General features: G+C 44.4%; 1 protein-coding gene across 5 annotated transcripts in view; it reads left to right on the top strand.

Moving 5' to 3' along the window:
* The window catches only part of TMEM131L (transmembrane 131 like), a 175,811-nt gene that overhangs the window by 85,024 nt on the left and 63,829 nt on the right, over positions 1-26,958 (top strand). For all 5 annotated transcript variants that reach the window (XM_070770100.1, XM_070770099.1, XM_070770102.1 and 2 more), the window contains exons 4-7: positions 5,460-5,528; positions 10,341-10,464; positions 11,465-11,581; positions 12,429-12,539. In XM_070770100.1, coding sequence (XP_070626201.1) covers positions 5,460-5,528; positions 10,341-10,464; positions 11,465-11,581; positions 12,429-12,539 — 421 coding nt within the window. The remainder of the gene's footprint in view (positions 1-5,459; positions 5,529-10,340; positions 10,465-11,464; positions 11,582-12,428; positions 12,540-26,958) is intronic.

The raw sequence follows: 26,958 nt of genomic DNA, 5'->3' as shown, positions 1-26,958 counted from the left end.
TCTTTGCAACCCCGTGGACTGTATGTAGCCCACCAGTCTGCTGTGTCCTTGGAATTTCCAGACAAGAATCCTTGAGTGGGTTGCCATTCCTTTCTCCAGGGGATCTTCCTGACCCAGGGATTGAATCTAGGTTCCCCCTCATTGCAGGCAGATTCTTAACTGTCTGAGCCACCAGGGAAGCCTTGTCACTGAGGGTGCCTCCGATACACCACTATTGATGTTGCTCCAGGAACTTCCCTTGGCTTTGACCTTGAAGCCCAGGCCTTCTTTTAGTGGAAGAAACTAGGTGACTTCCTTGGTGCTGCAATGGCTAAGACTTTGTGCTCCCACTGCAGGGGCCCGGTTCGATCCCTGGTCAGGGAACTAGATCCCACATACCGCAACTCAGACCTGGCGTGGCCAAATAAATAAATAATATTTTAAAAAAGAAGAAGCTAGGAAAATTGTGTCCTACCAAATGACTTTTTCTCCGTGGGAACTTAATGGGGAAGAATGTGGATTTCTGCCTCCATTTTTAAGTGGTTGCTTGCAAGTTAATTTACCAGGAAGAATGACATTTCTAACTTAAGTAGACATGCCTGTGTATTTCATATTTTTTCCTTTCAGTAAACTTCTGGGGAGAAGTATTTTTTTAATTTAAAGCAGAAAGTGACTGGTAGCACCATGATTATAATGTTATAACTCATGTAGTTACAGAACTCATTTCATCAGTCATGCAGCCTGGGCATTTGTGTTTCCACGGAAGGCCCTCAGACAGGTACGGGTGGGTCCCAGGAGTCCTCACGGCGGGCAGTGCTGCTGGTGGGAGCTGCAGGTCTTGCCCTGAAGCTGCCCATCTGACTGGGGGCTGCAGGAGGCTGGAGCTTCCTATATCCCTACAGGGTGGGTGCCAGGCCACTGCATAGAGGGCCAGAACTGAATTCCTCTGGGACCCCTGGGAATGGCAGCTGACTCTCAGAAATCCCTATTTCCTGCTCAGGGCCCAGGGGGATTAATAGTGCAGGAATCCCTACCTTCCGAGAGGTTTCCCAGCTCTGGGATCTGAATAGGTGCTCAGATTCTTAATAAAAAAACAGCCCAGTAAGTGGCTCATTAAGGAGCTCATTAGCATAACCTGTTTTTCCTCAACACCTCAGCATCTAGACCGCTGCAGCCTTTTCATCCTTATCCAGTGCCTAAAGCCGTTGTCGTCAGTTCAGTTCAGTCGCTCAGTCCTGTCCGACTCTTTGCGACCCCATGAATCGCAGCACGTCAAAGCCATTGTCGTGGTTGACCTTAAAAAAAAAATGTGCTCTTTCTCTCCGCCCCTCCATTGAAACAGTTTGGCTATAAAAGGCAGCTGGCTATAGGCGGGACTTCGAGAGGCAGATGAAAACCGGTCCATTTAGGAATGTGGACCACCAGGCAGCCCCACCGTCCCTTCGGTAGTCACTGCTGTTTCTAAGATCTCTGCTGGAAGGTGAGGTTCCTTCCTCCCTGGTTGGGGAGAATGCAGCCCCCACAGGCTTGTGGACTGCTGCGGTTTTCCCAGAGACCAGTGAGACCTGGAGGAGAAGGTCCAGTGCAGGCCCTGCAGACCTCACGTGCTGCGCCCACTCTCGGGGTCCAGGAGCCGTCTCAGGGCTGCCCCCATCCGCCCGCCCCTTCCTCCCTGCTCATGCGGCCTCCTGTCTCTGCACTCCGCACTCTGCCGCTTGCTTGGCACCACCAGATGCTCAGATGGCGTTCTTCAGAGTGACCTGTGCTTCTTGAAGCTGTTGGCCTGGCTGGGGGCACCTCCAGGGTAGCTGTCTGTGGAGCCCCAGCCCTGAAGCCCTTTGTGACTCTTGCAGGAAATTTGTCCTTCCCTCTCTTTGCACTGTCTTGATCTGTGAGTTTTGCCTGTTGGCACGTGAGCCTGGCCTTCTGCATCATGATCTGGAGGGGAGGCTCCTCTGAGCTGGCTGCGCCCCCCACCCCTTGCAGCCCGGTGCTCTGAACTCAGGGGGCTGCTAGACTGGAACCAGCCCCTGAGCCCTGACGCTTATTCCCAAGATGGGAGCCTTGGTTAGATAACACCTGTGAATGGCCAGAACAGTTGCTTAGAGTTAATTCATTTTTATACCTGTTACTGGGCTGAATTTTTTAAAGGGTGTGCCTGATATTGGCAGATGGATATAATTTTCCTAGATGTAATTTACACCTGAGCCCTTTTCTAAGGATCTTGGCACATCCATCCCATCCCCCTTGAGGAGGAGACCGAGGAGACCAAGCCTTGTTTCACGTAGGAGCTCTTGGCTGGGACCTTCTCATTTCACTTCTCATTTCCAGGGGAATTTTTTCCTCTCATACTAGCCACTTTTTTGAACTGTGTTTCTTTATTTCATATACAGAGATAAATGATGGCCAAAGTTTTTTTTTAAAAAAAAAGAGAAGATAAAGTCAGATACTCTTAGGTAAAGACACTCTTTCATAAAAGCATGTGTGGAATTCCTTGTCCACATGTCCTGCAGCTGAGGAAGGCATGGCTCTTTGCAGGAGGTGGACGTCTGCAGAAAAAGTGGGGGTGGACAAGGGGGTCCCTACACCCCGAGCCTTGCCTCGGGTTGCTGTCACTGTCCTGTTTTGGCCCCGTGCCTGTCCCTGCTGTAGGTGCACAGTCGGCTCTCCTGCTACACACTCTGTTTGTGTAACTTAATCCAGTTTCCAGATTGTAAAAGTCAGTTGAGCTAAAACTGACCGAAGGAGAAAGATGTATCTGTTCTGTGATTTTTAGAAGAAATACTGACATGGTTTTATTTCTCCATTCTAAGATCTCTGACTTCTTTGAAGCTAGAGAAATGATGGCTGTTTCCACCCTTTTGCTTTAGGTTGACTCTTAAATGTCTTACTTTCACTGGGTATGAAGAACTTCCTGATTGTGCGCTTTAGTGAACTCTGTTGTGGTGTAAGACAGCCCAGGTTTCTGTTTCGCTTGTTCTATTCACAGGTAATCACTGCTGCTCCATTTGGGACTTCTAAATCCCAGGGTCAGCTCTGCCCGAAGCTCAGCTGGCCTCTGCATCTGTTGCCATTGCTTTTTCTGTTAGACGAGAGTCATCCTCTTGGTAACACGATCTCATAGGTATTGCGTTCTGTGCCAGGCATGACGCAAAGGCATCATCCTTTCATTTTAACCTCCTGAAAACTGTAAGCAGATCCTGTCGTCGTTTTCATATTGCGGTACTAAGTGACCAGTTCGTTCAGTACTAAACAGTGACGGCTCCAGAGCCTCTGCCTCTCCTGGCAGGCGAGACTACCTTGGCTCCTTGGGTAGGTCACAAGAACTTGGATAGGCTTGAACTCCGTACAGGGTTCATGTTTCTGACCCAGACAGATCTGCATTGGAGTTTTGGCTCTTCCTCTTAGTAGCTATGTGATCTTGGGTGAATTACTTAAATCCTCCAAAGCTTGTCTTCATTCAGAAGTTGTGTGTGAAGTCTTGACGATAAATTCGCCTTCAGTATGCAAGGCATGAGGTAGACTGTCATTGACTCTTCTACTTTTTACTAGTACATTAGCCTGACTTTTCTAAGGTAATTTTTGGCATGTGAAGTTGCCTGTTTTCCTTTCTTTCTGGAATGCTGAGCCCTGGCCAGCTCGGTCTGTAGAAGGGGTGACTGTGGTGCCTCTGATGTTGGCAACTCTTTATGACCATTGGCCTCCTGTGGCTTTTCAAAACATTTCTGGAGGCAGCTGGGTGTGTTTGTGGCCTGTTTTTGCAAGCACATCATGGAGTTAGTCCTGGCCTTTTAGGGTTTGAGAACGCCCAGTAAATAGCATACCTCTTACCTGCCTGACATGGACACAAGGAAAGAAGTTGGCAGATGGGAGACTGAAGTGTCACCTTTATTATTAATAAAGATGATGCTGGATGTAGAATAAAGGAGATACAGATAAGAGAACAGAGATGGGATTCTAAGGCGAGAGGAGGGAGGAAGGGAAGCTTACATGCAGTCAGAAAAGGGGAGGGAGGAGAGGCTGCAGTCGGGATCCTTCATGTGAGGTGAGGGTTTAGACGGGGTCTCTGGTCTCTGCACTGTTGCACCTTCAAGACAGTCGGGAGCCGGCCTGCTTCGGGTCATGGCAGTTCTGTGGGCCGGCAGGTGTGGAGCTCAAATGTCCACTCCTCCAGCCTCTGGATTGTGCTCGGCGCAGGGCTACTTGTGGGAGGAGGAAATGGAAAGATTGTTATTTGGGAAAACTTGTCTGTTTGAAAACAGCTATGTATGCTACATTTAGGAGCTTCCTCTAAGTATTTTTGGAATACATGGATTTTAAGATCTTGTATGACTCTGAAGTAAGTCAGAGAAACGCAAATATATGATATATGGGGAATCTTAAAAAAATGATACAAATGGACTTATTAATATTTATGAAACAGAAGCAGACTCACAGAGCACAGTTATGGATACCAGAGGGGAAGGTTGTGGGCAGGGATAGATTGGGAGTTTGGGATTAACATGTACACACCGCTAGATTTAAAATGGATTAAAAAATTACTTAAAAAGTTACATGACAGTTAATAGTTTCTTGATACACATATTTTATATTATATATGCTATATATTTGTATGTAGTTTTTATATTTTATGTATTTATATATATCATTATGGCTTATTTTTAATGTGTCTTTTGGGGTATATTAATTTCTGGTTTTTGATTCTGAAGGAAAATGAAATCATAATAATGATTGACAACTGCTGAAAATATGACCTGTTGTGTGATATTTTATTTGATTTGTTAATCTTAAAGATACAGACTTGATGATGGTTTCAGTCTGAAGGGGCAACCCTTGCTCCCAGTCCTTTTCCTGTTATAACTTGTCTAATGAAAGTAGAGGGCAGAGCTCCTTCCCTCTCCAGCCCCCTACCCTCAACTCGCATCCCTGTGTTTTTTTCTTGATTTGGGGCTTGTGAAAATAGATGTTTCCTGAATTCATCCAGAAATGAAGCCTAATCAGAATTAAATCTATCTCCATTTTTTATCTGAATGCTTATAAAAGCTGTGTATTAACCATAATCTAAGAGTATCTTGGGCTTCCCTGGTGGCTCAGTAGTATCAGTAGCATCCGCCTGCCAATGCAGCAGGAGACTCTGGTTGATTGGGAAGATCCCCTGGAGAAGGAAATGGCAACCCATTCCAGTATTCTTGCTGGAAAATTCCATGGACAGAGGAGCCTAGTGGGCTACAGTCCATGGGGTAGCAAGAGAGTCAGACACACGTTGGTGACTTAAATTTTTGCAGCTGTAGAATTATATTAGACTTTAAATAATTTAACTGTTAACATTTTACCATTTAAGATCTAGCTCAAACTCATGTTTTAGGGAGTAAAATTATATCTCGTGAGAGCTATCAGCGTAAGTATATAGCCTCTTAACTTGGCATTCAACAAAAGCATATAACAAACGAAAGTTAATCTGTGTTTTCTTTTCTTTTTAGCTTCTCAGACAAGCTATTTAGTGGAAAAGGCTTACATTTTCAGCCATCAGTTCTAGATTTTGGAGTTCAGTAAGTATTTTCTCCTTATAATTTTTAGCAATTTATTACTTAAACTATTTGCTTTAGGATATTTTTTATATATGTATGATACTAAATATATTTTAAATAGATAATATCAAGAGATACTGTTTCTAGAACTTGTTGAAAGGAACTTTTTTGTGAAAAGGAGAGTATGAGCATTGTTTTAGTCCTTTCTTTAGTTTTTAATAAATATGTGTTATAATTTAAGTCTGTGGTATTACATCCTTGTTTTTCTGAAATAAAGCAGGCTATTTTTTAATGGAAAACTCTACATATCAATGGTTTCTGAATTTTTAAAATTAGGTTCACTTACGCACTTGTTTTTACTACTCCTTGTGCTTTGGGATTCAAAACTGTACTGCGTTAGTTATTGTGATTGGGGTTTTGGGAACAGGTGGGGAAGGCGGAGTGGAAGCTGTAATTCCTTACAGTATCTTGTTGGGAGCCATGAGATCAAGGGGGTGATCTGAGTGTCAGGTGAGGGACTGATTTGGGAACTCAGAAATTAAGGAAGAGAAGGATGAAGTTGTTCTCAGGCGGGAACTTCAGGACTCATGCTGGTTGTAGTGAAGTTTAAGATGTGAAGTGTTCCACTCACTGGATGTAGAATTTTGCTGTACTGAACAGATTCAGTTTCATGTTAATAGAGTTTCAAGGTGGAAGTAAAAGAGTGTTTCAGGATTAAAAACTCTGCTTGTTTTAGCATCCTGCAACATCAGTTTTATGAAGAACTTTTTTGAGTTGCAAAAAAAGTTATGTGAGTGAAATAACCGTGGTGCTGGAGAGCATCTGGGGTGAGTTAGTGGCGCTCGCCTGGCGTGTCCTCCTTCATTTTGTCTGGTTTCCTTCTGATCGTCAGAAGATCAGAGCTGCAGTGAAGACTAATGAATTTTAAATTTAGAAGTACATTGTTGAACTTTTTAAGGAGAGTGTATAAGAGGAAGACGCGATAAAAGTGCAAAGGGAATTTGCTGTATTTATAAGATTCTAGGTGTCTGCTTTTTTGTTTTTGAATTTTTATATTTTTACTCAAGTAAAGAATGAGGTTTTTATAATAAAACCTCATCAGTGTCAATTTCCAAGAGATTATTGTACTTCTGTCAAAAGTATGGTTAAGAGAACTCTTAATGCAGGACCTACTTGCATACTATAGATTGGTAGATATTGTAAGAGGGATAGCAGTAAATACAGTTAGACTGTGATAGCAATTCCAGTTCATGGGACACTGGCTGTCTGTAGTATATTTACTCTGTCAGTATAAAAATCCTGCAGTCGGTGCCCATGGATGGGTGTATGCATTGTCTGCATGTGTTACTTAGCGCTGCGCATCAGTTTCTGGTTCTGATAGCTGTAAGTCATGTTGAAAAGAAATGTTTAAAGTTTTTGACGTGAAAACATTAATAAGTTTTAGACTTGGATCACCTTTGGATGATTCAGTTTTGTTTATGTAGTAGTTTACAGTTCTAAAAGGCAATCTTATCTCTTGTGAGTTGAGTCTTATATCAATCCTGGTAGGTTGTGGAGAAGAATTGATGCTTTTGAACTGTGGTGTTGAAGACTCTTGAGAGTCCCTTGGACTGCAAGGAGATCCAACCAGTCCATTCTGAAGGAGATCAGCCCTGGGATTTCTTTGGAAGGAATGATGCTAAAGCTGAAACTCCAGTACTTTGGCCACCTCATGTGAAGAGTTGACTCATTGGAAAAGACTCTGATGCTGGGAGGGATTGGGGGCAGGAGGAGAAGGGGACGACAGAGGATGAGATGGCTGGATGGCATCACTGACTCAATGGACGTGAGTCTGAGTGAACTTGGTGATGGACAGGGAGGCCTGGCGTGCTGCGATTCATGGGGTCCCAAAGAGTCGGACACGACTGAGCGACTGAACTGAACTGAACGGAGGATAGTGGAGATAGGTGTTATCTGAAAGAGAATTATTTCCAAATATCTCTATATTTGAGCATGTACTATAGATGCTCATATATTTGGGCTGAGAAATAATGCATTTTTCCCCAAGGTTGTTGGTTATTTCCCTAGAAGTGGCAATAAACCTTGATTTCTAAGCCAGTATGTTCTCTGCTATTTTTCTCATAACTGAGATCTAGGATATGGTTATGGGAACATTATTTTTTGCTAAAGTTTAAAACAGTCATTCAGTGATAACAAAATACAGCCCCCAAAATTAGTCAGGTTTTATCTTACTTCTAACAAATGGCCCAGTTTATAGGCATTGCTGCTGCTGCTGCTAAGTTGCTTCAGTCGTGTCCGACTCTGTGCGACCCCATAGATGGCTGCCCACCAAGCTCCTCTGTCCATGGGATTCTCCAGGCAAGAACACTGGAGTGGGTTGCCATTTCCTCCTCCAATGCATGAAAGTGAAAAATCAAAGTGAAGTCGCTCAGTCGGGTCCGACTCTTAGCAACCCCATGGACCGCAGCCTAACAGGCTCCTCCGTCCATGGGATTTTCCAGGCAAGAGTACTGGAGTGGGGTGCCATTGTCTTCTCCAACTATAAGGCATTAGACACACTTTAACCAGCACGTTCTCCTCATTTCTTGTCTGCCCTAGGTCAAGTTTTGCTATTGTTTATTTGACATTGACCTTGAGCAAACCTCATCCCTTCTCACAGCTCTAGTTTCTCTCTAGGATACAGAATCAGGATCATGTTATTCTGTTACCCTCTGCCTGCTTCTTAGGGTTTATTTTAAGGGTTAATATTCTTCTGGTCCTGAGATTAAAAGTGCTAATCATTCACAAGAAATTCTAATCATTCTTTTGTAGTATTAAATTAATAGAGTATCTTCCAGTTGTCACTTGTGAAGGAAATTCTTATCCTCATGACACTTTTAAAAATAGAGTTAAAAAAAAATAGGATAAAAATAGCACAGTGGTAACTAGGTTTTGGCCAGCATTTTCTGTTAGGTCTGCTGAGGTTTCTGGGGGACATAGCTACTGGACTCTGCAACATGGCAGTTTTGTGTTGCTCTGGGAGACATTTGTGTCTTTTGAAACGAAAAATCTTGTATTGCAACAATGTGAATGAGATAAGTATTAGTAACTTTGCTGATTGATTCATATTATTCACTGAAAAACCCAAAATCATGGAAGTTTTTACTTGATTTATTTGAGGAGAAAGGCAGAAATGATCCCAGTACTCCTGAGCTAGGGCTTTCTGAGGTGACCTGCTATATATGATAGTATAGACATTTTTTAGTTGTATTATTTAAGAACACTCTAAAAAAATCAAAGTTTTAATCACACTGATATGTATTTTATTTGTTACTGGTTGTTAAGGACTTTTAAAATACATATTGGACATATTAAGCCTTCAGTTAAGACTTGTGATGAAAAGTAGGAGGAAAAGTTGAAAGAAAAACTTCAAGGAATTGATGGCAAATACAGTATTTTGAAAACCCCATTGTTTGTAAGAGAAAGAGTATGCATTTAATTTTTCCTAAAGCATACATTTTTAATGTCAGAAATTGGAACGCAATCAGAGAAACACAAATATAGTGTAGATGATTTTTTGCTGAATTTAGAAATATGGTTGTATTTCTGGGCCGTACTGATGAGAACTGTCTATTTGGGTCTCTGCCACGGAGGGTGTTAAAACTAGAGAGATGACTTCAGTGAAGTTTTTTCTGGCTATCTGTTTATCAGAATACTTAACTAGAGTGAATTTGGTATTGGGTGGTAGGTATCAGAGTAGATTATTCCAGGAAACGTTGCAGGTAGCTCCAGGTAGGTGGGCCAGAAACCAGTCCCTTTCCTCTTGCAGTTCTTTGTGAGAGCCCGCCTTGTAGACAGAGATCTTTGCTGAAAAGATTTGGCATCAGGGTCTCCTGATTAGGGTATTTGCTGAAGAACAGAAACTCTTACTGTGAGGGTCATGGAAAGTTTTGAAAGTATATATAAAACTTTTGTGTGCATATTTTGGATGGAGGAGCCAAAGCTTTCATTAGAGGTTTTTGAAAGACTCATGATTTAAATGGATAAGAGCCAAAGCTAGAAAGTGCTGCAGAGTTTTCATTTTTCTCAGAAGAATGGTGTTTAATGATTAAGTTTCCTTTTATAAGACTTAATAAAGTCTCTTTGCTAGTTAAAATCCATTCCCCACAAAAGTCTATTTAAATTTATTACTCAGTGAATGAACCCTAAGAAGATTGGATTTTTCTGTGAGTACAGTTTCTTTTCTAAAAATATTTTCATTCAAATCAGAGACCATGTCAGACAGGTACCTAGATCCCTCTAGGTGGTTTTTGCAAGCGTTTAACAGCCTGTGCGTGCTAAGTCGCTTCAGTTGTGTCTGACTCTTTGCGACTTTGGACTGTAGCCGGCCAGGCTTCTCTGTCTGTGGGATTTTCCAAGCAAGCATACTGGAGTGGGTTGCTCTGCTCTCCTCCAGGGGAACTTCCTGACCCAGGGATCGAACCCCAGTCTCTTAAGTCTCCTGCATTAGAAGGCAGGTTTTTTACCACTAGCGCCACCTGGGAAGCCTGTTTAATGGCCTAGAGGGTTGAATTCTTCTAAAACAAAAATCAGTGGGGTGCTGCTGTGGGTTGGCATAAAGGTCTTACAAAAGAAAGAATTAAAAAAGTTTTTTGGACTCTTTGTGGATAGAATTAGCGATAGGATCATTCTATTAGCAATAGGATTGTTTTTAACTGTGTAATGAAGATCAACAGCTTTCTGTGTTAAGAGTGTGTATACGTATGTATATATGTATTGATGGGTGGGTGAATGGATAGATATTTTGTTTATAACCATACAATCCCTGGCATTTTCTTCTCTTTCCCCTCCTAGGTTCCTGGGACAGCCTGCAGCAAAGATTCTCTATGCTTATAACCCAAGCAGGGAGAGTGAGGTTGTAGTGAATTCCGTGTTTACAGCCGCGAGACATTTCCATGTGCCTCCTGTTCACTGCAGGGTGAGTGTAGACCAGCTCTTGGAAGCTAAGCTGTGGCGGGCTGCCAGCTGTTCTTGCTTTCTTTGGCCTGCAGTTTTTTTTTTACTTTCTGCTGCCTGTCTCTCCGTTTTCTGCTACCCAAGCTCTTTCCTTCTGTGTGTTTGCTTTAGCATTTATTTTTTCAGTTGTTCAGATTCATAATTTTGTGGTTGTTGATATTCATGTGGAAAGAAAAGCATGTATATTCAATATGACTTTTTCGTAGTTAAAGAAACTTAATATTGCTTATCTCATGATGGCTACAAATGCTGAAGCATGTAGTAACTAGTCAAGTTTATAGTGGTGATCTTTTTACCCGGCCAGCCTACTAGACTGTTTTCTTAGTATAGGTCTAAGAGAGAGTGAGTGGTTCCTTGTGAAGCTCATTTGCATCAACACAGAGCTCCAAACCCTTGTCTTCCAATAGTTTTTTAATTTTAGTAATTCAGTTTTCCTTTAATTTTTAATGAAAATCCAGGTTCCTAGTAGAGTTTATTTATTTTCCTTACTATGTCTCTGTGATACCCGCTTCTTAAAAACAATACTGGGACTCAGGAAGTGGTGTAAGGGGGAGCCTGGTATCTTGTTCATCGCACTCCGTCCAGATGAGTGCCGTCCTGGCTTTTATTAAGCAGCAGCATATTTGTATACTGGTGGTTCTGTTTACTTAAGTAGAAAAAGAACCGTGTAGATACTGGCCCTTGAACACGAGGATGAGGAAGAGGAGGGAAGAGAAAAGATGTGGGACACGTGACTCCAGCTGGTTGAGAGTGGTCTTGCCCTAAGTCCACGGTGTTTCTGATATTTTCTGTTAGATTTTTGGGTGTTGATCTGTATGGATGTTCTCAGGGATCCATGATATGTATAAATCGAGGGTGCAAGAACATGCCAATATCTGAAATTGTAAAAAAAAGAAATCTGTGAAAGATAATTTATCAAAGAAGGGCCATTCCAAGTGGTTAATGAAGTGCCTTTCTTTCAGGTAATTCCAGCAATGGGGAAAACTTCCTTCAGAATTATTTTCTTACCCACTGAAGAAGGAAGCATTGAAAGTTCCTTATTTATTAATACCTCCTCACACGGAGTCCTCTCTTATCATGTAAGTAGCTTTTTCTTTTGGTCATATAATTTGGCTGCTGATTTAATGAGGGTGTTTGGATATTAAAGGAAAAAAAGCCTTTTGGAAATGTCGCCCCCTGGTTTGTGTCATTCAAATGTAAGGCTGCTTAGTTGGTGTTCAGCTCAGCAGCCTGCCTCCTTCCACTGTCACGGGCCGCTGTCCATCCTGCAGAGTGCAGGGCTGGAACGCACCTTGGATCTTGAGAGGTGATGGAACAAAACAGAGAAATGCACTGCACAGTTTTCTAGTGTGAAATATAGTGGGGTTTCAAAGCTCACGCCCTCCACCTCAAGCAGTCCAGGGCTGGGGGCTGTGAGTGCCTCTGGAAATTTTGCCCCCTCCTCTGCTGGGCTCAGGACTGTTTCTGCTTGTTGGGAGAGGGTTGTGGGCTCGGAGGCCAGTCCTCAGGGGCTCCTTGTTCTAGCAAAGCCCGGGTAGGCGGGGTGGCAGGGGCGGGGAGCGAAGGACAGGAGTCTCTTTATTCACAAAAACAGTCAGAAATCTTTATCTTAAGTGGTATCTGTGACATCTTTCATTTAAGTGCCAAGACCTAGCATTTTTGTGGCTAAGTCTAACTAAATTCCATTAAACTTTTGTCCCATTCAGAAGAGCTGTCTATTTCTGTAAAGATTTGCTACAGTGAGAAACACTCAGCTTAAATACAGCAACTTTTGTTGCAATTTTTTAAGTAGACAAAGATAAGTATAATAATTGGATAGTCTTGAAGGCCAAGTTGAGGAACACAAATTTCCTTTGGAAAAGTATTTCAGTGTTGTGTCAAATGTGTTTTGAAACTCAGTTTTTTTGTTTTTTTCTTTTTCTGCAGGTATCTGGATTTGGTACTCGCGTAATGTCTGCAAAAGGGTCTGCAGAGCAGCTTCCGAATGCTTACTTTCTGCTTCCACAGGTCCAGACTGTTCAGCTTTCTCAAACACAGGTGATTTTAGTAGTACCTTAATTTTGAATGCTGGTAAACACCCAACTTTGGAGCCTCTACATTTTGGTGTCTGATGAAGAGGACAAACAGCCCTTTTTACATAGTCAGAATTGGGATTTTTAACGTGTTCTGCTCTTGGGGAAAATCCTGGTACATAGGGAAATAACATGCGTGTGTAAAGTGTCAGAGGAGTCCGTGTACTCCTTTGTAATGGCTGTGTACTTCATGGTGCTGATATTTCGTAGTTGCTCAGCCCTGTTGGTCATCTGCAGTGGGTCCCGGTTTTCATTGTGGTCATTAGCAGGTGTACATATTTTACAGCTTTCTTTGGTTTTCTTTTGGACTACCTGTTTTGTTGGGGTGTATTTTTTAAAAAGGATTCTGTAGTTAAAGACTGTGCACTGTTCTGTACAGCTTGTTAATCTTGCCAGAGTGCTCTTCAGGAAGCCAGACCCTCCCTGGTCCCCACTAATGACCTTCCTGCAAATATCTTCCCTCCCCACCTGCCTCCAGTCCTGCCTGGGTGTGGCTCACCAGAAAGAAGGGTTTCCCATGTCTTAGTAGGTATATGTAATGGTACCTTAAAATTCTTTTAATATACATTTCATGAATAGCTTATAGGGTTGTCCATTTTTCCCTTCGATTATTTATATTTCTTTGTGTGGACAACTGTTGACATTCCAAAAGCTCTTGACTCAACATATTATGAATATATGTTACTCCTTATATACTACTTACTACTACTTCCTTACTGCTACTACTACTTACTACTACTCTGCTCTTTCTTCTAATGAGTAAATAAAGCCCACTGCTTGGACTTCTGTAGGTCTCTGTATCCAGGCTTTCCTTCACCATCTGCCTCACTGAGCCTCTGCTCTCGGCCAGGTAATGGTCTGGCACTTCTGTCTCAATGGAGCTCTCATTCCAGTGGGGAGACAAAAAAAATTAATTTACTTGTAATGTCTGGGCAGTTTGCCACGAAATATGTTATTCTTAGGGATTTAAAATATTACTACTATTTTCATTTTTTAGAAAATGAAATGGCCCTTCCTCAGAATTGTAAGGAAGATTTAATTTGCAAATTTGGATTTGCTGTAAGTCCCCAAACCAGTGGACTGTACTGAAAGGTTTTAGGCCAGAGACTGCGCTAATCTGACCTGCATTCTGTTAAGGGCTTGGGAGGCCTAGAGAAAGTTCAGTTTGCATGTGCTGACAGCAAGGGCTTTTCCTGTGAGCACTTTCAGCCTTATCTTGGGGCTGTCCTTTGGTGGCGGGAGATGGGGGAGTGAGATGGGCCAGGTTTCTCTGCTGACTGCGAGTGAGAGCTCTGAATGCCTGGTGCCGTGCTAGTGGTGATAAAAGCATTAAAAGCAAGGCGAGTGTTCAGATCTCCTCAGTTAATGGAGTTGATTAAAGGATACATGGTGTTAGGGGCCTCGGAGAGAGGCCTTGGTTCGGTGAGAGCTTGCCTGTCATCCGCTGTGTCTGGCAGAGCCCAACCTTCCTTTGACGCCCTCTGCCCTTCCCCACATCCGGGCCTTCGTCATCTGGGCATCACAGCAACCCCTTCCTTGGTCCCCAGTGCCTGCTTGGGCCTTTCCAGTCCCCTTCCTGAGCGGCACGGGCTGTGTCTGGAAAGCCTGGCACCGTCCTCCCCGCCCGCGTGGGCCTCTCCCCGCCTCTGCTCTCAGGCTGGTCCTGCCACGTGCCCAGACGCACCTCCCCGCGTCCCGTCGTGCACCTGCACGTCACCGCTCCTTTCTCACCGGGGCGCTCCTGGGACTTTGCTGCCTCTCCCATTCTGCTCGGACCTTGGTCAGACTTCAGTACAGCTGTGTTCTTTCCCGTTAGGACTCATATCCCTTGAGATGATCCCATACCCAGTCTCTCCTTCCCTCTGAGGAATTAAGCCCCATGAAGACAGGGCCCCCTGACTCAGCTTTCTGCCTGTCCCCGGCCCAGCCTGAGCCTGCCGTCAGAGGGGCCCAGGAAGGCGCTGCAGGTTCCCCACCTCACAATCAGGAGCAGTGGCTGTTGCTCCCTGCCCTGTGGCCCAGCGCAGCAGTGGCTTTTCTTGGTTTATGTTTCTGCTCTAGCTGGTGTGAAACTTTTCTGTTTCTTTTTTCCCTTTTTGTTTATATTTAATAGCTCTTACTAACATATAATTCACATCCCACAAAATTCAGCCACTTAAAGTGCCTCCCGATCCCTCACGGAATTGTGCAACCATCACCCCGATCTCACAACCCAATTTTAGAACGTTTTCGCTGCCTTAGTCCCTGGCAACCACTGCTGTGCCTTCTGTATAGATCTGTCTGTATAGATCTGTCTGTATTGGACATTTCGTGCAAGTGAATTGTGTGGTCTTTTGTGACTGGCTTCTTTCATTTAGCAAAATGTTTTCAAGTTTCATTCATGGCATCAATCTCCTTCCTTTTTATTGCCAAATACTATACTGTTGTATAGACATATTCCACAGTTTGTTTAAACATTATCAGTTGGTGGACATTTAATTCATTTTCATTATTTTGACTGTTATGAATAATGTTTCAGTGAACATTCACAGACAAGTTTGTGTGGATGTATGTCTTCTATTCTCTTGGTTTATATGTAGATGTAAACCTTTGCTGGCTCACATGATAATTCTGTGTCTAACATTTTGAGGAATCATCAGACTGTTTTCAGAGTGGTTCCATTGTTTTATAATGTCACCACAATATACAAGGATTCCAGTTTCTCTGCAGCTTTGCCAAGGCTTGTTTTTTTTTGTTTTTTTTTTTTACTGTTTTTTGTTTTGTTTTTTTTATAGCCATCCTAGTGGGCGTGAAGTGGTATCTCATGTGGTTTTTATTTGCATTTCCTTAATGACTAATGATGTTGAGCATCTTTTCATGTGCTTTTTGGTAATGTGTATATCTTCTTTGGAGACATGTGTATTCAAATCCTTTGCCCGTTTTTAAATTGGGTTTTTGTTTTTATTGTTGAGATGTAAGTGTTCTTCGTATATTCTAGATATTGGACTTCCATCGGGGACACAATTTGTAAATATTTTCTTCTATTCTGTAGGTTGTCTTTTTATTTTTAATTTTGATGAACTCCAGTTTACTTATTTTTTATTTAGTCGTTTATGCTTTTAGTGTCATATCTAGCAAGGCTCAGGGTTTTGAAGATTTACTCCTGTCTTCTTCTGAGAGTTTACAGTTCGTCTCCTGCAGTGAGGTCTGTGGCCCGTTTTGGCTTCGTTTTAGTGTGGGCCGTGAGCTTGGGTTCCGAGTTCATTCTCTCCACGTGCGTTTCCGGTGCTCCAGTACCTCTGGGGAACAGACAGTTCTTCCCCCCACTGGGTTGTCTCGGCTCTTCCTTGCACCTGTCAGCTTCGACTCCATTCTCAGCAGTAGAGTCTCTCCTTCCGTTTCATCTGTACTGGGATCTGTGAGTTTAGTAAAGTCACTTTCTGAGGCTGCTCCATCAGTCAGCAGACAGTTGTTAGCTATCACTCTCGAATGTTCCAGGAAATGTTAGAGCAGTGAACACAGCACAGTGACCCTGCTCTTGTGATGTGACAATGTAGAATACATTTCAAGAGTTTGTACATAAAGCTCAGTTTTTTTGTTCTGATCTTCTGTTAGAGCCCAGTATTCAGAGATCTAAATATTAAAAAAATTCTCTTAAAAGTCAGTTACTAAATTTCTTTCATTTTTATGGTGATTCAGAAAAAGAAATTTTAAAGTCTTTTTTTAAGGCTTACTACATACACTGGGAAACAAAAAAGCCTACAAAATTTATTTTTTACAATATTTTTACCTTTGAACCACAGACATAAAATGTCTTTGTATTGTTTTAAATGGATGGACGATTGCCAGCTGTCCTTTCTCAGGAAGGAGTGTCTTTATTTTGATGTTCTTTCTGTCCTGTTCTTGTCTCCTTCCTTCCTGTTGTCCAGAACCCATCATCTGGGGTGGGTGCCGAGTTGGGGAAGTCATTTCTCTCGGAGGGCTAGGGCTTGTGGGAGGGATTGCTCACAATTGCATCTTTTTCAGCATGGAGTGGAAAGCGTATCTGGTGGAAAGAAGCTAAAGAGCAGGGTTTAGGCAGAAAGGAATATGTCCTGGATCTTTTAGATAGGGTCTTTGCTCACACTTAAACTTGCTTCCTAAAGCAGCAGCTAGAAGTTTCTGCAGTCAGAACACGTCGGCTCACTTTTCCTTGTAGCTTACCGCACACTGCCTCACTTGGAGGGACTGGCGGTACTTGGTCGTATCTTCCAAGCTTCTAAAAGATGTAGTCAGCTATTACAAAATCAAGTTTACATCATGCTACTTTAAAAATCATGGATTCATTTGATTTTTAAAATTAATAGATTACTTTCCGTCTGTGCTGGGTCTTTGCTGCCACACTCGGGCTTTCTATGGTCGCAGTGAGGAGAGGGGTGCTCTCTGTTTGGCATGCGGGCATCTCGTTTTGGTGGCCTCTGTGGTTGGGGAGCGTGGGTGCTAGGTGCATGGGCTTCAGGAGTCTCAGCACCTGGGCCCAGCAGTTGTGGTGAGCAGGCTTAGTCGCCCCAAGGCATGTGGAATCTTCTCGGATCAGGGATCAAACTCGTGACAAACTCGTGTTCCCAGGCAGATTCTTATACACTGGACAACCAGGGAAATTTAAAAAAAAAAAAAAGGATTTATTTTACAGATACAAACTGGAGGAAAAATTAACTACATCCATGAAAGCAGAAGCTGATCTTCCTCAGTCTGCTTCCAGGCCTGAAAGCAGAGCTTTCCACTGAGCTTTCCACTGAGCCCACTTTATCCTGCTGGATTGTTAAATGAGCATTTGTAAAACCCCCAGGACAGAGCCCAACCTCAGCTCACAGAGTATAATTAAGTACCCTGAAAAGGGTTTTGTTTCATATTCCGTCCTCCTTTCTTAAAAGAGTGTGCATTTAGGGAAAATGGTCAAATAAAATATGTCCATATGATCTTATTTGAATGTTGAGCTTTAAGCCAGCTTTTCCACTCTCCTCTTTCATCAAGAGGCTCTTTAGTTTTTTTGCTTTTTGCCGTAAAGGTGGTGTCATCTGCATATCTAAGGTTATTGATATTTTTCTCAGCAATCTCGATTCCAGCTTGTGCTTCATTCAGCCCAGCATTTTGCATGATGTCCTCTGTATGTAAGTTAAATAAGCAGGGTGACAGTATACAGTTGACGTACTTCCGTCCCAGTTTGGAGCTAGTCTGTTGTTCCATGCCTGTTTCTAACTGTTACCTCTTGAGGTGCATACAGATTTCTCAGGAGGCAGGTAAGGTGGTCTGGTTCCATCACTTCACGGCAAATAGATGGGGAAACAGTGATTGACTTTATTTTCTTGGACTCCAAAATCACTGCAGATGGTGACTGCAGCCATGAAATTAAAAGATGCTTGCTCTTTGGAAGAAAAGCTAGACCAACCTAGACAGCATATTAAGAAGCAGAGACATTACTTTGCCAACAAAGGTCTGTCTAGTCAAAGCTATAATTTTTCCAGTAGTCATGTATGGATGTGAGAGTTGGATCATAAAGGAAGCTGAGCACCAAAGAATTGATGCTTTTGAACTGCGGTGTTGGAGAAGACTCTTTTGAGAGTCCCTTGGACTGCAAGGAGATCCAGCCAGTCCATCCTAAAGGAAATCAGTCCTGAATATTCATTGGAAGGGCTGATGCTGAAGCTGAAACTCCAATACTTTGGCCACCTGATGTGAAGAACTGACTCATTGGAAAAGATCCTGATGCTGGGACAGATTGAAGGCAGGGGGAGAAGGGGATGACAGAGGATGAGATGGTTGGATGGCATCACCGAATTGAGGGACGTGAGTTTGATCAAGCTCCAGGAGTTGGTGATAGACGGGGAGGCCTGGCATGCTGCAGTCCATGGAGTGGCAAACACTTGGACACAACTGAGCAACTGAACTGATGATCTTATTTCTGTGAATGGGGGGAAAATAATGTGAATATGTATAATGTCATGTAGATTATAATTGGTTCTGCCCTCTTAATATGAATCCTGAGTTTAAGATCTGTTTATTTTCTGGAATAACAAAAAAAAATGTGTTCATCCTGTGGAATAAACTAGGGTGCCCATGAAAAATTGTTAGGTTGTCTAATTTTTTCTTGTAGTATTGAGCTCATTCTGGCCCTTTTTGTGTGTGTCCATTCATATCTGACTTTTGCATTTTTCCTGCTCAGTCAAATTGGATTAAATGGCTCACTCTCTAATGCTGAAGCCAAGAGTGTTTGTGTGATTGGTCTTCTGTCTAAATTGGTGCTGGCCGGGAGTTCTCTAGCAGTGGCTGAGTTCAGGGGACAGGAGGGTGCACATTGCAGCTGCTCTGGGGGAAGAAAGGCGGCTGACACAGGGAGTTGAGTTGCCTTTTCCTTTGGTCCTCCTCTTATTTGTTTTGACCTTTATTGAGCGAGCGTTCCTGGTGGACAAGGTGTCACTGTGAGTGGGTTTAAGTGAGATTCCCAGGTCGCTCCGCTTTGTTGCAGTCTTGTCCGCGTTTGGCACCTGGATCATTCCGCGGTCAGGCGTTCCTGCCTCCAGTGCACCCGCCACACGGGCTGGTGATGTCTCCTTAAACAGAGCTCTTCTCCCTGGTCACTGCATCGCTGGGTCCCCGTTGTTTGCAGGACCCAGCACAAGCATCCTGGCTTGGGACCTGGGGCCCTTCATCCCCCAGGTCCAGCGTCTTCTCCATCCTCAGAGATACCCCTGCTCTTCTCAGCTTTGGCCTCATAAACCACTCTTGCTTGCAGCCCTTGTCATCCCTTTCTCCAAGCAGTCTCCCCATTCACAAGCTTTTTTCCCATTCTAACTCCCGTTATCCTTCTGTTTCCATCCTTTGAGACCCAGTTCAGCCACCCCTTCCTTGTCAGATCCCCGGGCCAATGTCTGCTCAGGTCCCTCGACACGTGGTTCAAGCCTGCTTCAACATTGAGGTTCCTGGGCTGCCTCCTTCCCCTACTCTACCACGAGGCTCTCTGGGCCCAGGCCTGTCTCTCCTTCATTTTTATAATCTCAGCATCAGCTCAGCAGTTAGTACATTGAGGGCAGCCCCCAGAGTTTTTAATAGGTAGATGAGTCAGTGGGCATCCGAGTTAAGAGCCCCAAATAGCACATCACCTCGACATAATATCTAAGATTTGTGTAAGTTCACCTTTTCACCACATCAACCAGATGACCTTCTACAGATTTACTACCAGGGCAGGTGGTATTAAAATTCTTATTTTAGAAATTGTAGAATGGTCTTAGAGTTTAGGTTACTTGGTGGAGGTTGAGGACACAGCTAGGATTGGCAGTCCCGGCTGAGTTTGCTTTAAATTTTTCCCCAGGTAATGATTTTCATATTGTTGACTTCGTAATTGATGTTCCAGGAAAGATAAATGCGGATAAAAATTTTTTTGCAGCATTTATATAATGGCAAAAACAGTAGAAACAGCTTAAAGGCTCAAACGTGGGGAAAGGGTGTGATAAATTTAAGTGTGTCAGCATAGTACAATATTAAGTCATTGTTCCAAATTACAGTTATAATGCTATGTAGAAATGTCTGCAAGCAAAAAATATAAGCTAGACTGCATTCTGTGATTATAACTAGAAAGTATATAGTGGGATGTAATATGTAAATAGAGTTGTGTTAGGCTCACGAAAAAGCAGGAAGTTCTGTTTTTATTCATTTGGTTTTTGGCTGTGCCATGCGGTGTGTGGGATCTTGGTTCCCGGACCACGGGTTACACTTGCCGCCTGCAGTCGAAGCACAGAGTCTGGACCACCAGGAAAGTCCCAAGAAGTTCTATTTTTTTAACGTTTTTCTTTAATGTTGTTTTGGATCCAAGCCATTGAGATTTGAGAAACTTTTTAGTGATTTATTTGAGCAAAAAAGAATTTAAAATTAGCATTCTCTTAGAATCTGGCATATAAGGCCCCTATAACAATGACGTTGTCTCAGAGAGTTAAATAATTATTATTGGAATCACTGTAAAATAATATTTATTGTCAAAGATGGAATTATAAGGCAGTATGGGAAACAGAGAGGCTTTCAAGGGAAACCAATGACACACAGTGCCCACCGAGTAAAAGTGCTTTTTCTTTATATGTGTGTCCTAAGATGGTATCATAGTATTGAATTCTCTCAAAGGGAGATTGTGATGATGATAAATTACAGCGTAATTTTAAGAAAGCGCAGGAAACCAGAGGAGTGAAACATTAGAGCTGGGCACCAGCGCCTCAGCACTGGGAGCAAGGGGCACGTGTCCTCACCTCCTTGCTGAGCTCTCCTGTGTGCGTGGTGGGAGCTGTCCTCCCGGCACGGCGTCCTGTTACTAGATTGTGTAAAGGGGAGATTATTTCTGGATCTTCTGGGTGGTATCTAATGTACCTCGGCCCTGGCGTTCCTGCCCGTTTAAGCCTGGCGCAGGCTGGCTTGGGCGCGCCGCCGGCCCCGGGCCTGCCCCCTGCCCCCCCCCGGCGGGACAGGTGTGGGCTGGGCCGTGGGGCCAGGCTGGGCGGGGGTGGGGGGGGGCGCCCCAAGTGCTGTCCTGTGCCTCACTGCTGCTGCCGAGGTGCTGATCCCTGTCAAGTGAGGGTGGCCGTGCGCAAGGGAAGCTGTAAACTCTGCTGGGAGGAGGCGAGGAACGGCTCCAGCCACAGTTTGACGGAGAAGTGGAAAGGGGCGGGTTTCTCACTCACCAGTTGCAAAGGTCTGAACGAGGATCTGGAGCTGGAAAATAAAAACAGGGAAAGGTTAAAGGGCTCAGTAGCTGCCGTGTTTTCCTGAGATCTTACATAATTAGTTAAATGAAATACACAGCTTTTCTGGGTGTGATAATTAAGAATTCCTAACAGTCTGGGTAGAATCATAATGTTTCTAATAACACTAATTTGCCTGATAAAAGTTATCTTTTTTTTTTTAACATAATAACATTAGGCTGTCCAACTCTGGAGAGTTATTACTGTATGTTAGGAAAATATATTGCATTACCTACCTATCTCAGAATACAGCTTTTAAAGCAAAGAAACTGCTTTATTAAAAAAAATTTTTTTTTCATTGGCGCCTCCAGTGAAAATGACTCAGTGGGATGGGAGTTCGGAAGAGATAGAGGATTGGCAAGTAGCAGCCAGGAGGGATCCTGGTGGAGCCCAGGAAGATACCCAGAGGTGTGGGTGTGGTATAACCCCGACCCCCAGCCAGGGGCGTTCTTCCCCCCTGCCCCACCCATCAGCCCCTGCAGCTCTGAAGTGTCTGTTCTCTCGGCAGAGCTCAACAGTGTTCTGGAACAGTTTCCTGGTCCCTCTATTACCTCAGCATTTGCTTGGTCCCTTTTTTGCCTCCTGGGAAAATTGATTAGCTCCTTACTGAAAAACGTGTGAGACCCCAGTCGTAGCAAGGATAATATGCTGGAAGGTTTTTTTGGTGTGTGTTTTCCTTCACTAAGATTATAAGCACCGTAGGAGCAGCAATCATGTTCTAATCAGAATTTTTTTTTATCACCTGGCACAGAGCCTCAGCCTCATCAGATAACTTGTAGTAAATAAATGCTTGAGGATTGAATTGTTTTTGTTCAGTCGTGAACTGCAGTGTGCCAGGCCTCCCTAAGGACTGAATAAATCACCTTAAAAAGCAAGAAGGTGCAATTTCAGCTATTGACAAAGTTATGAAAGGAGTCTTTTTTTTTTTATTAGTTAGCTAATTTCCTTTGGGCTGTGCTGGGTCTTCGTTGCTGCGCGCAGGCTGCTCTTCGGTGGCGGCCAGTGGGCTGCTCATGGTGCTGGCTTCTCTTGTTGCCGAGCGTGTACTCCAGAGCACTGGCTCGGTAGTTGTGGTACGCAGGCTTAGCTGCCCTGAGGCACGCAGGATCTTCCTGGACCAGGGATTGAGCCTGTGTCCCTGTGTTGGCAGGCAGACGCTTTAGCACTGCGTCACCAGGGAGATTCATGAATCTTTTTTGTTGTCCTGCCAACATTAACTGTGTTCGAATATTCTAGAAGCTTCTGTTAGAGAAGATTTGAACATGTCTAATAAACAGCACTTTTCCCCTTGAGTTCTGACTGGTGGATAAGAATCAGAAGCTGGAGCACTAAAATGCCTTCTTTATATTGCTGGTAAGCCGCGTTCTCCTGTGTCAGCTGACAGTTTTGAGTCAGAGGTGCTAACTCCCTGTCCCCAAGAGTAGACCTTGGTGTGGCCCATTGGAAGGGACTTTTTTAAAAGTTGAGGAAAGGTTGATGTGTAGTGTTATGTAAGTTACAAGTGTACACTAAATATAGTGATTCACAGTTTTAAAGGTTATACTTCATTTCTAGTTGTAAAATAGTGCCTGTATTCGCTGTGTTGTACAGTGTATCCTTGTGGCTTAGTTTATGTGACAGAATGGTTTATATCTCTCAATCTCCTGCCTCTGTCTTACCCCACCCTCCTTCCGTCTCCCCACTGGTAACCACTGGTTTGATCTTTATGTCTGTGAGTCTGCTGCTTTTTTGTCTGATTCACAAGTTAGTTGTAGTTTTTAGATTCTACATGTACGTGATGCCATACCATATTTGTCTGACTTACTCCACTTAGCATAATAATCTCTAAGTCTATCCACGTTGTTGCAAGTGGCAAAATCTCATTCTTTTCCATGGCTGAGTAGTCTTCCATTGTATATGTATATTCCACTTTTATCCATTTATCTGTCGTTGCTTCCATATCTTGACAGTTGTAAATAATGCTGCTAGGAACATTGGGATGCATGTATCTTTTTAAATGAGTGTTTTTGTATCCTTTAGATGTATACCCAGGTGTGGAATTGCTGGATCGTATGGTAGTTCTATTTTTCGTTCTTTGAGAAACCTCCAGACTGTTTTCCACGCTGTGTGTGATAGTCACTCAGTTGTGTCTGACGCTTTGCAACCCCATGGACTGTGGCCTACAAGGCTTTTTTGTCCGTGGAGATTCTCCAGGCTAGAATACCGGAGTGGTTTCCCGTGCCCTCCTTCAGGGGATCTTCCCAACCCAGGGATCGAACACTGCAGGTGGATTTTTTTACCGTCTGAACCACCAGGGAAGCCCTGGTGTTCCAGAGTGGCTGCACCAATTTACATTCCCACCTAGAGCGTACAAGGGTTCCCTCTTCTCCGCATCCTCACCAGCACTTGTAACTTGTGGTCTTTTTGAGGATAGCTGTTCTGACAAGTGTGAGGTGATACCTCATGTGGTTTTGATTTGCTTTCCCCTGATGACTAGCAGTGATCCGTTCATGTGCCTGTCGGCCATCCGCATTTCCTCTTGTGGAAGGGATGTTTGAATCCAGGACAAGCACCCTTCCCCAGGGTGTGGAGAGGAGGAGGAAAGAAACCAGCTCCTCCGATAGTCCCCAGCCTGCCACCCTGCCTGCAGTACAGGCTCCTTGTCTGGCCCACTCATAGGTGACCGCCTCCGCCTTGAGGGGAAGGCAGGCTGGGGCAGAGGGGCGGGAGTATCCCTGTTTAATTTCCTTATGCCATTGGCTCCTTGGTTTTGTACCTTTGACATATTGGACTTACCTGTGGTTAAGCCTCCCCCCTGCCCCCCACCCCTGACACGGAGGTGAGCTGACTGCTTGTGGCCATACACTTTCCTTTCCGAGCCTGTTCCTTCTCCTTTCGGTTTACCAGCCCTCGTTTGGGGGACTGCTGGGGCGCGCCGTTGGGTTTGCCCCGGGAAGCTCTCAGCCGCCCTATAGTAACCCATCAGTGGTCTGCTCCAAAGCCACTCTGTGCCCCGAGCCTGAAGTGCATGTCCTCATGGTTCCCATCCCAGGTTCTTTCTGAGTATCCAGTATAGCTCCCCAGAGCTTTGAAAGAGGCTCAAATAGCAGAATTAAGATATTCCAATTAAAAAAACAACTCCAGCCTTGTACAGATGCCCCATCCTAGAGCTGTATAGTGTAGTAAATAAAGTGAATTCTAAAACCCACTTGGATTAAAGTCTTGGTTCTGAGTAATCTTGGCCAGATTACCTAATCTTTTTATGTCTGTTTATAATACAGATAATAGTGCTACCTCTTAGGAGTGCTGTAGCTGTTGAATAAATTAATACATGTAAAAAGTTTAGAACTTATCTGAAATGCATTTATCACTTTAAAAAGTTTTGTGTATCAACTCTCTCCTACTATGAAAACTCTCAGGGAGAAATTTAAAATTCAGAGATTCATACAACATGAAAGTTGGAGGCTCTACTCCCATATCAGACTTTGTTGGGCTGTGAGTTAACATGCAGAGCATTTGAAGTCCTCCCTCATTCCTTATTTTGTCTTATGTCTTAGGGAGGTGCTCCGTGCCTGTGTGCAGCAGGGGAGCCAGCAGCCCCAGCCTGGCCCCCACCCCTCCCCACGAGGATGTGCGTGCTTTCCCAGGGCTTCAGGAGGCATATAGTTCAACACCAAGTCTCTCTTGATCTAGAATTCTGACACGTAGGAGTATTACATTATCAACCTTACATCCACCAAACTTGGAAAGCGTGCCCCCCAGCCCTCAGGGCATGCATTCTGAGCAGAGCTGGCACCGGTATTTCGTCATTTGCCAGAGAGAGGGGTGGAGGCCGAGAGAGAGCACCTGTGGTTTCAGTTTCAGTGTGTGCCGGTTGTTCTGAGACTAAGACCTGTGCCCTTTAAAAAAAAAAAAAAAAGTCTTTATTGAATATGTTACAGTATTGCTTCTGTCTTTTTTATGTTTTGGTTTTTTGGCCATGAGGCAAAAAACTCTGACCAGGGATTGAACCCACACCCCCTGCGTTAAAAGGTGGAGCCCTCACCACTGGACCTAAGTTCCACGGGCAGAGGTTGCCTGTCCAGAGGGGAATCGGAGGTGGAGCCACCTGCGCCTGCCACCTCCTCTCTTGGGAAGCGACTCCGAGAGGCTTGCAGTGGCCGTGCGTCTGTCCCCTGCCTGCTGCAGGGAGCCCGTGTTGCAGGCATTCCTCTGCAGAGTGGAGCCCCTGCTCTGTTTCAGGATGGAGTGGCGGGTGGGGAGTACTTTGAGACCTGTGCCTGATGTGGGATGTGGTTTCCCCACCTCTCACAGAGAGTCCTGGAATCTGCTCTGTGGGAAGGTGTTTCCTTTTCATCCTGCTGGTTTCGGGTGGAGCTTGTTTGCAGCAGACTCCTGACGGGGAACTGTGGTTGACATTCTGGGGGCTGGGGGCCCAGTGGGGGGTTAGCACCTGGGCCCCAGTCCTGTGCCCCCTCCTCCGGCTTGTGCGCCTGCCATCCTTTGCCCTCAGGCTGTGCTGGTTTATTCCTGTCCCCTCTTCCGTCAGCGAGGCTCGGATGAGTTTCTGTTTAACCAGCTGCTTTTGCTGGTGCCTTGTCCCTCCCACTTGTAAGCTCCTGCTGTGTGCTGTAATTGGTGCAACCCCACTGCCCCCTTTCAACCTTTTCCTTCTTGTTTGGTCTAGAGGTAGTTTTTCCTCGAGATGTTCCTCTAGATATTTTCTTGTGAGTTCTCCCAAAGCATGAGAGGTACAGTTGCTAGGTTCTGGGTCTGCTGAGTTTGTGTCTCTTCCCCACACTGGGTGCTCGTCTGTTGGCGACGCCTTCCCAGTGGACCAACGTTGAATACAGGGCTGGGGTCAGTCTGGCTGGTTCTCCCTGGCTCCCTTGAATGGGTCTCCTCGATGCTTTGCCTTCTGTCAGACTGAGCCCTGATTCCATCAACTTTGGAAGCGCGTTCCCTCAGGGCACAGGCCTCTTCCTGCCGTCTCCCTGCCTCGCTGCCTTCCCGGTTTCTGTAGTCCTCGGCAGAGCTGTCTCCGTCTTTAGAGATGTACATGGGTCCTCAGTTGTCTCACTGCGGGTCTGTACCCGGCTTTAGAAGTGTGTTTCCCCAAAGCTCCTAGAATTGAGTCTGTTGCCTTTTGAAGGAGCAGTTCCAGTCCTCTGAGATCTTGCTTGTCTTCCTTGAGTAGGAGAGTTTTGGTGGGTTTTTAAAGCTCAAGCAAGCGCAAAGATGCAGCTCCATCACTTGAGTCGACTCCAGGCTGTCCCTGGCTGCCCGCTGAGCCGGGCAGCGTGATCTCCTTTTCTGTTGTACCTTGTCTAGTCATTCCCAAAGGTGTCAGCCTGTCTCAGAGGGCAGCCCTCTCTCCCTCCTGCTTCATCAGTCTGCCATCCTCTTTTTGTTGTAGTTACTCTTGTCCTGATGGGAAGACGAGAATGTTTCTCTAACCGCTCTGATTTCTGGAGTGAGCCTGACCGTTCCAAGGACAGCCCTTAGCGGTTGCCTTCTTCACGCATGCAGTGCTTTTGTTACGTTGCTTCTCTGCCCCAAGCCCAGATGACAGCATGTCTCTTTAATAAGAATACCCTTATTGCTTCTTTAGGTATTGTAAGAGCTGCTACCCCTGGATAAATCAACCTCTTTGGATCTTGAAAA

This window comes from Bos indicus, chromosome 17 (assembly GCF_029378745.1).
Source record: "Bos indicus isolate NIAB-ARS_2022 breed Sahiwal x Tharparkar chromosome 17, NIAB-ARS_B.indTharparkar_mat_pri_1.0, whole genome shotgun sequence".
Classification (NCBI taxonomy): domain Eukaryota; kingdom Metazoa; phylum Chordata; class Mammalia; order Artiodactyla; family Bovidae; genus Bos; species Bos indicus.
This window is presented reverse-complemented; position numbering and strand designations above follow the sequence as displayed.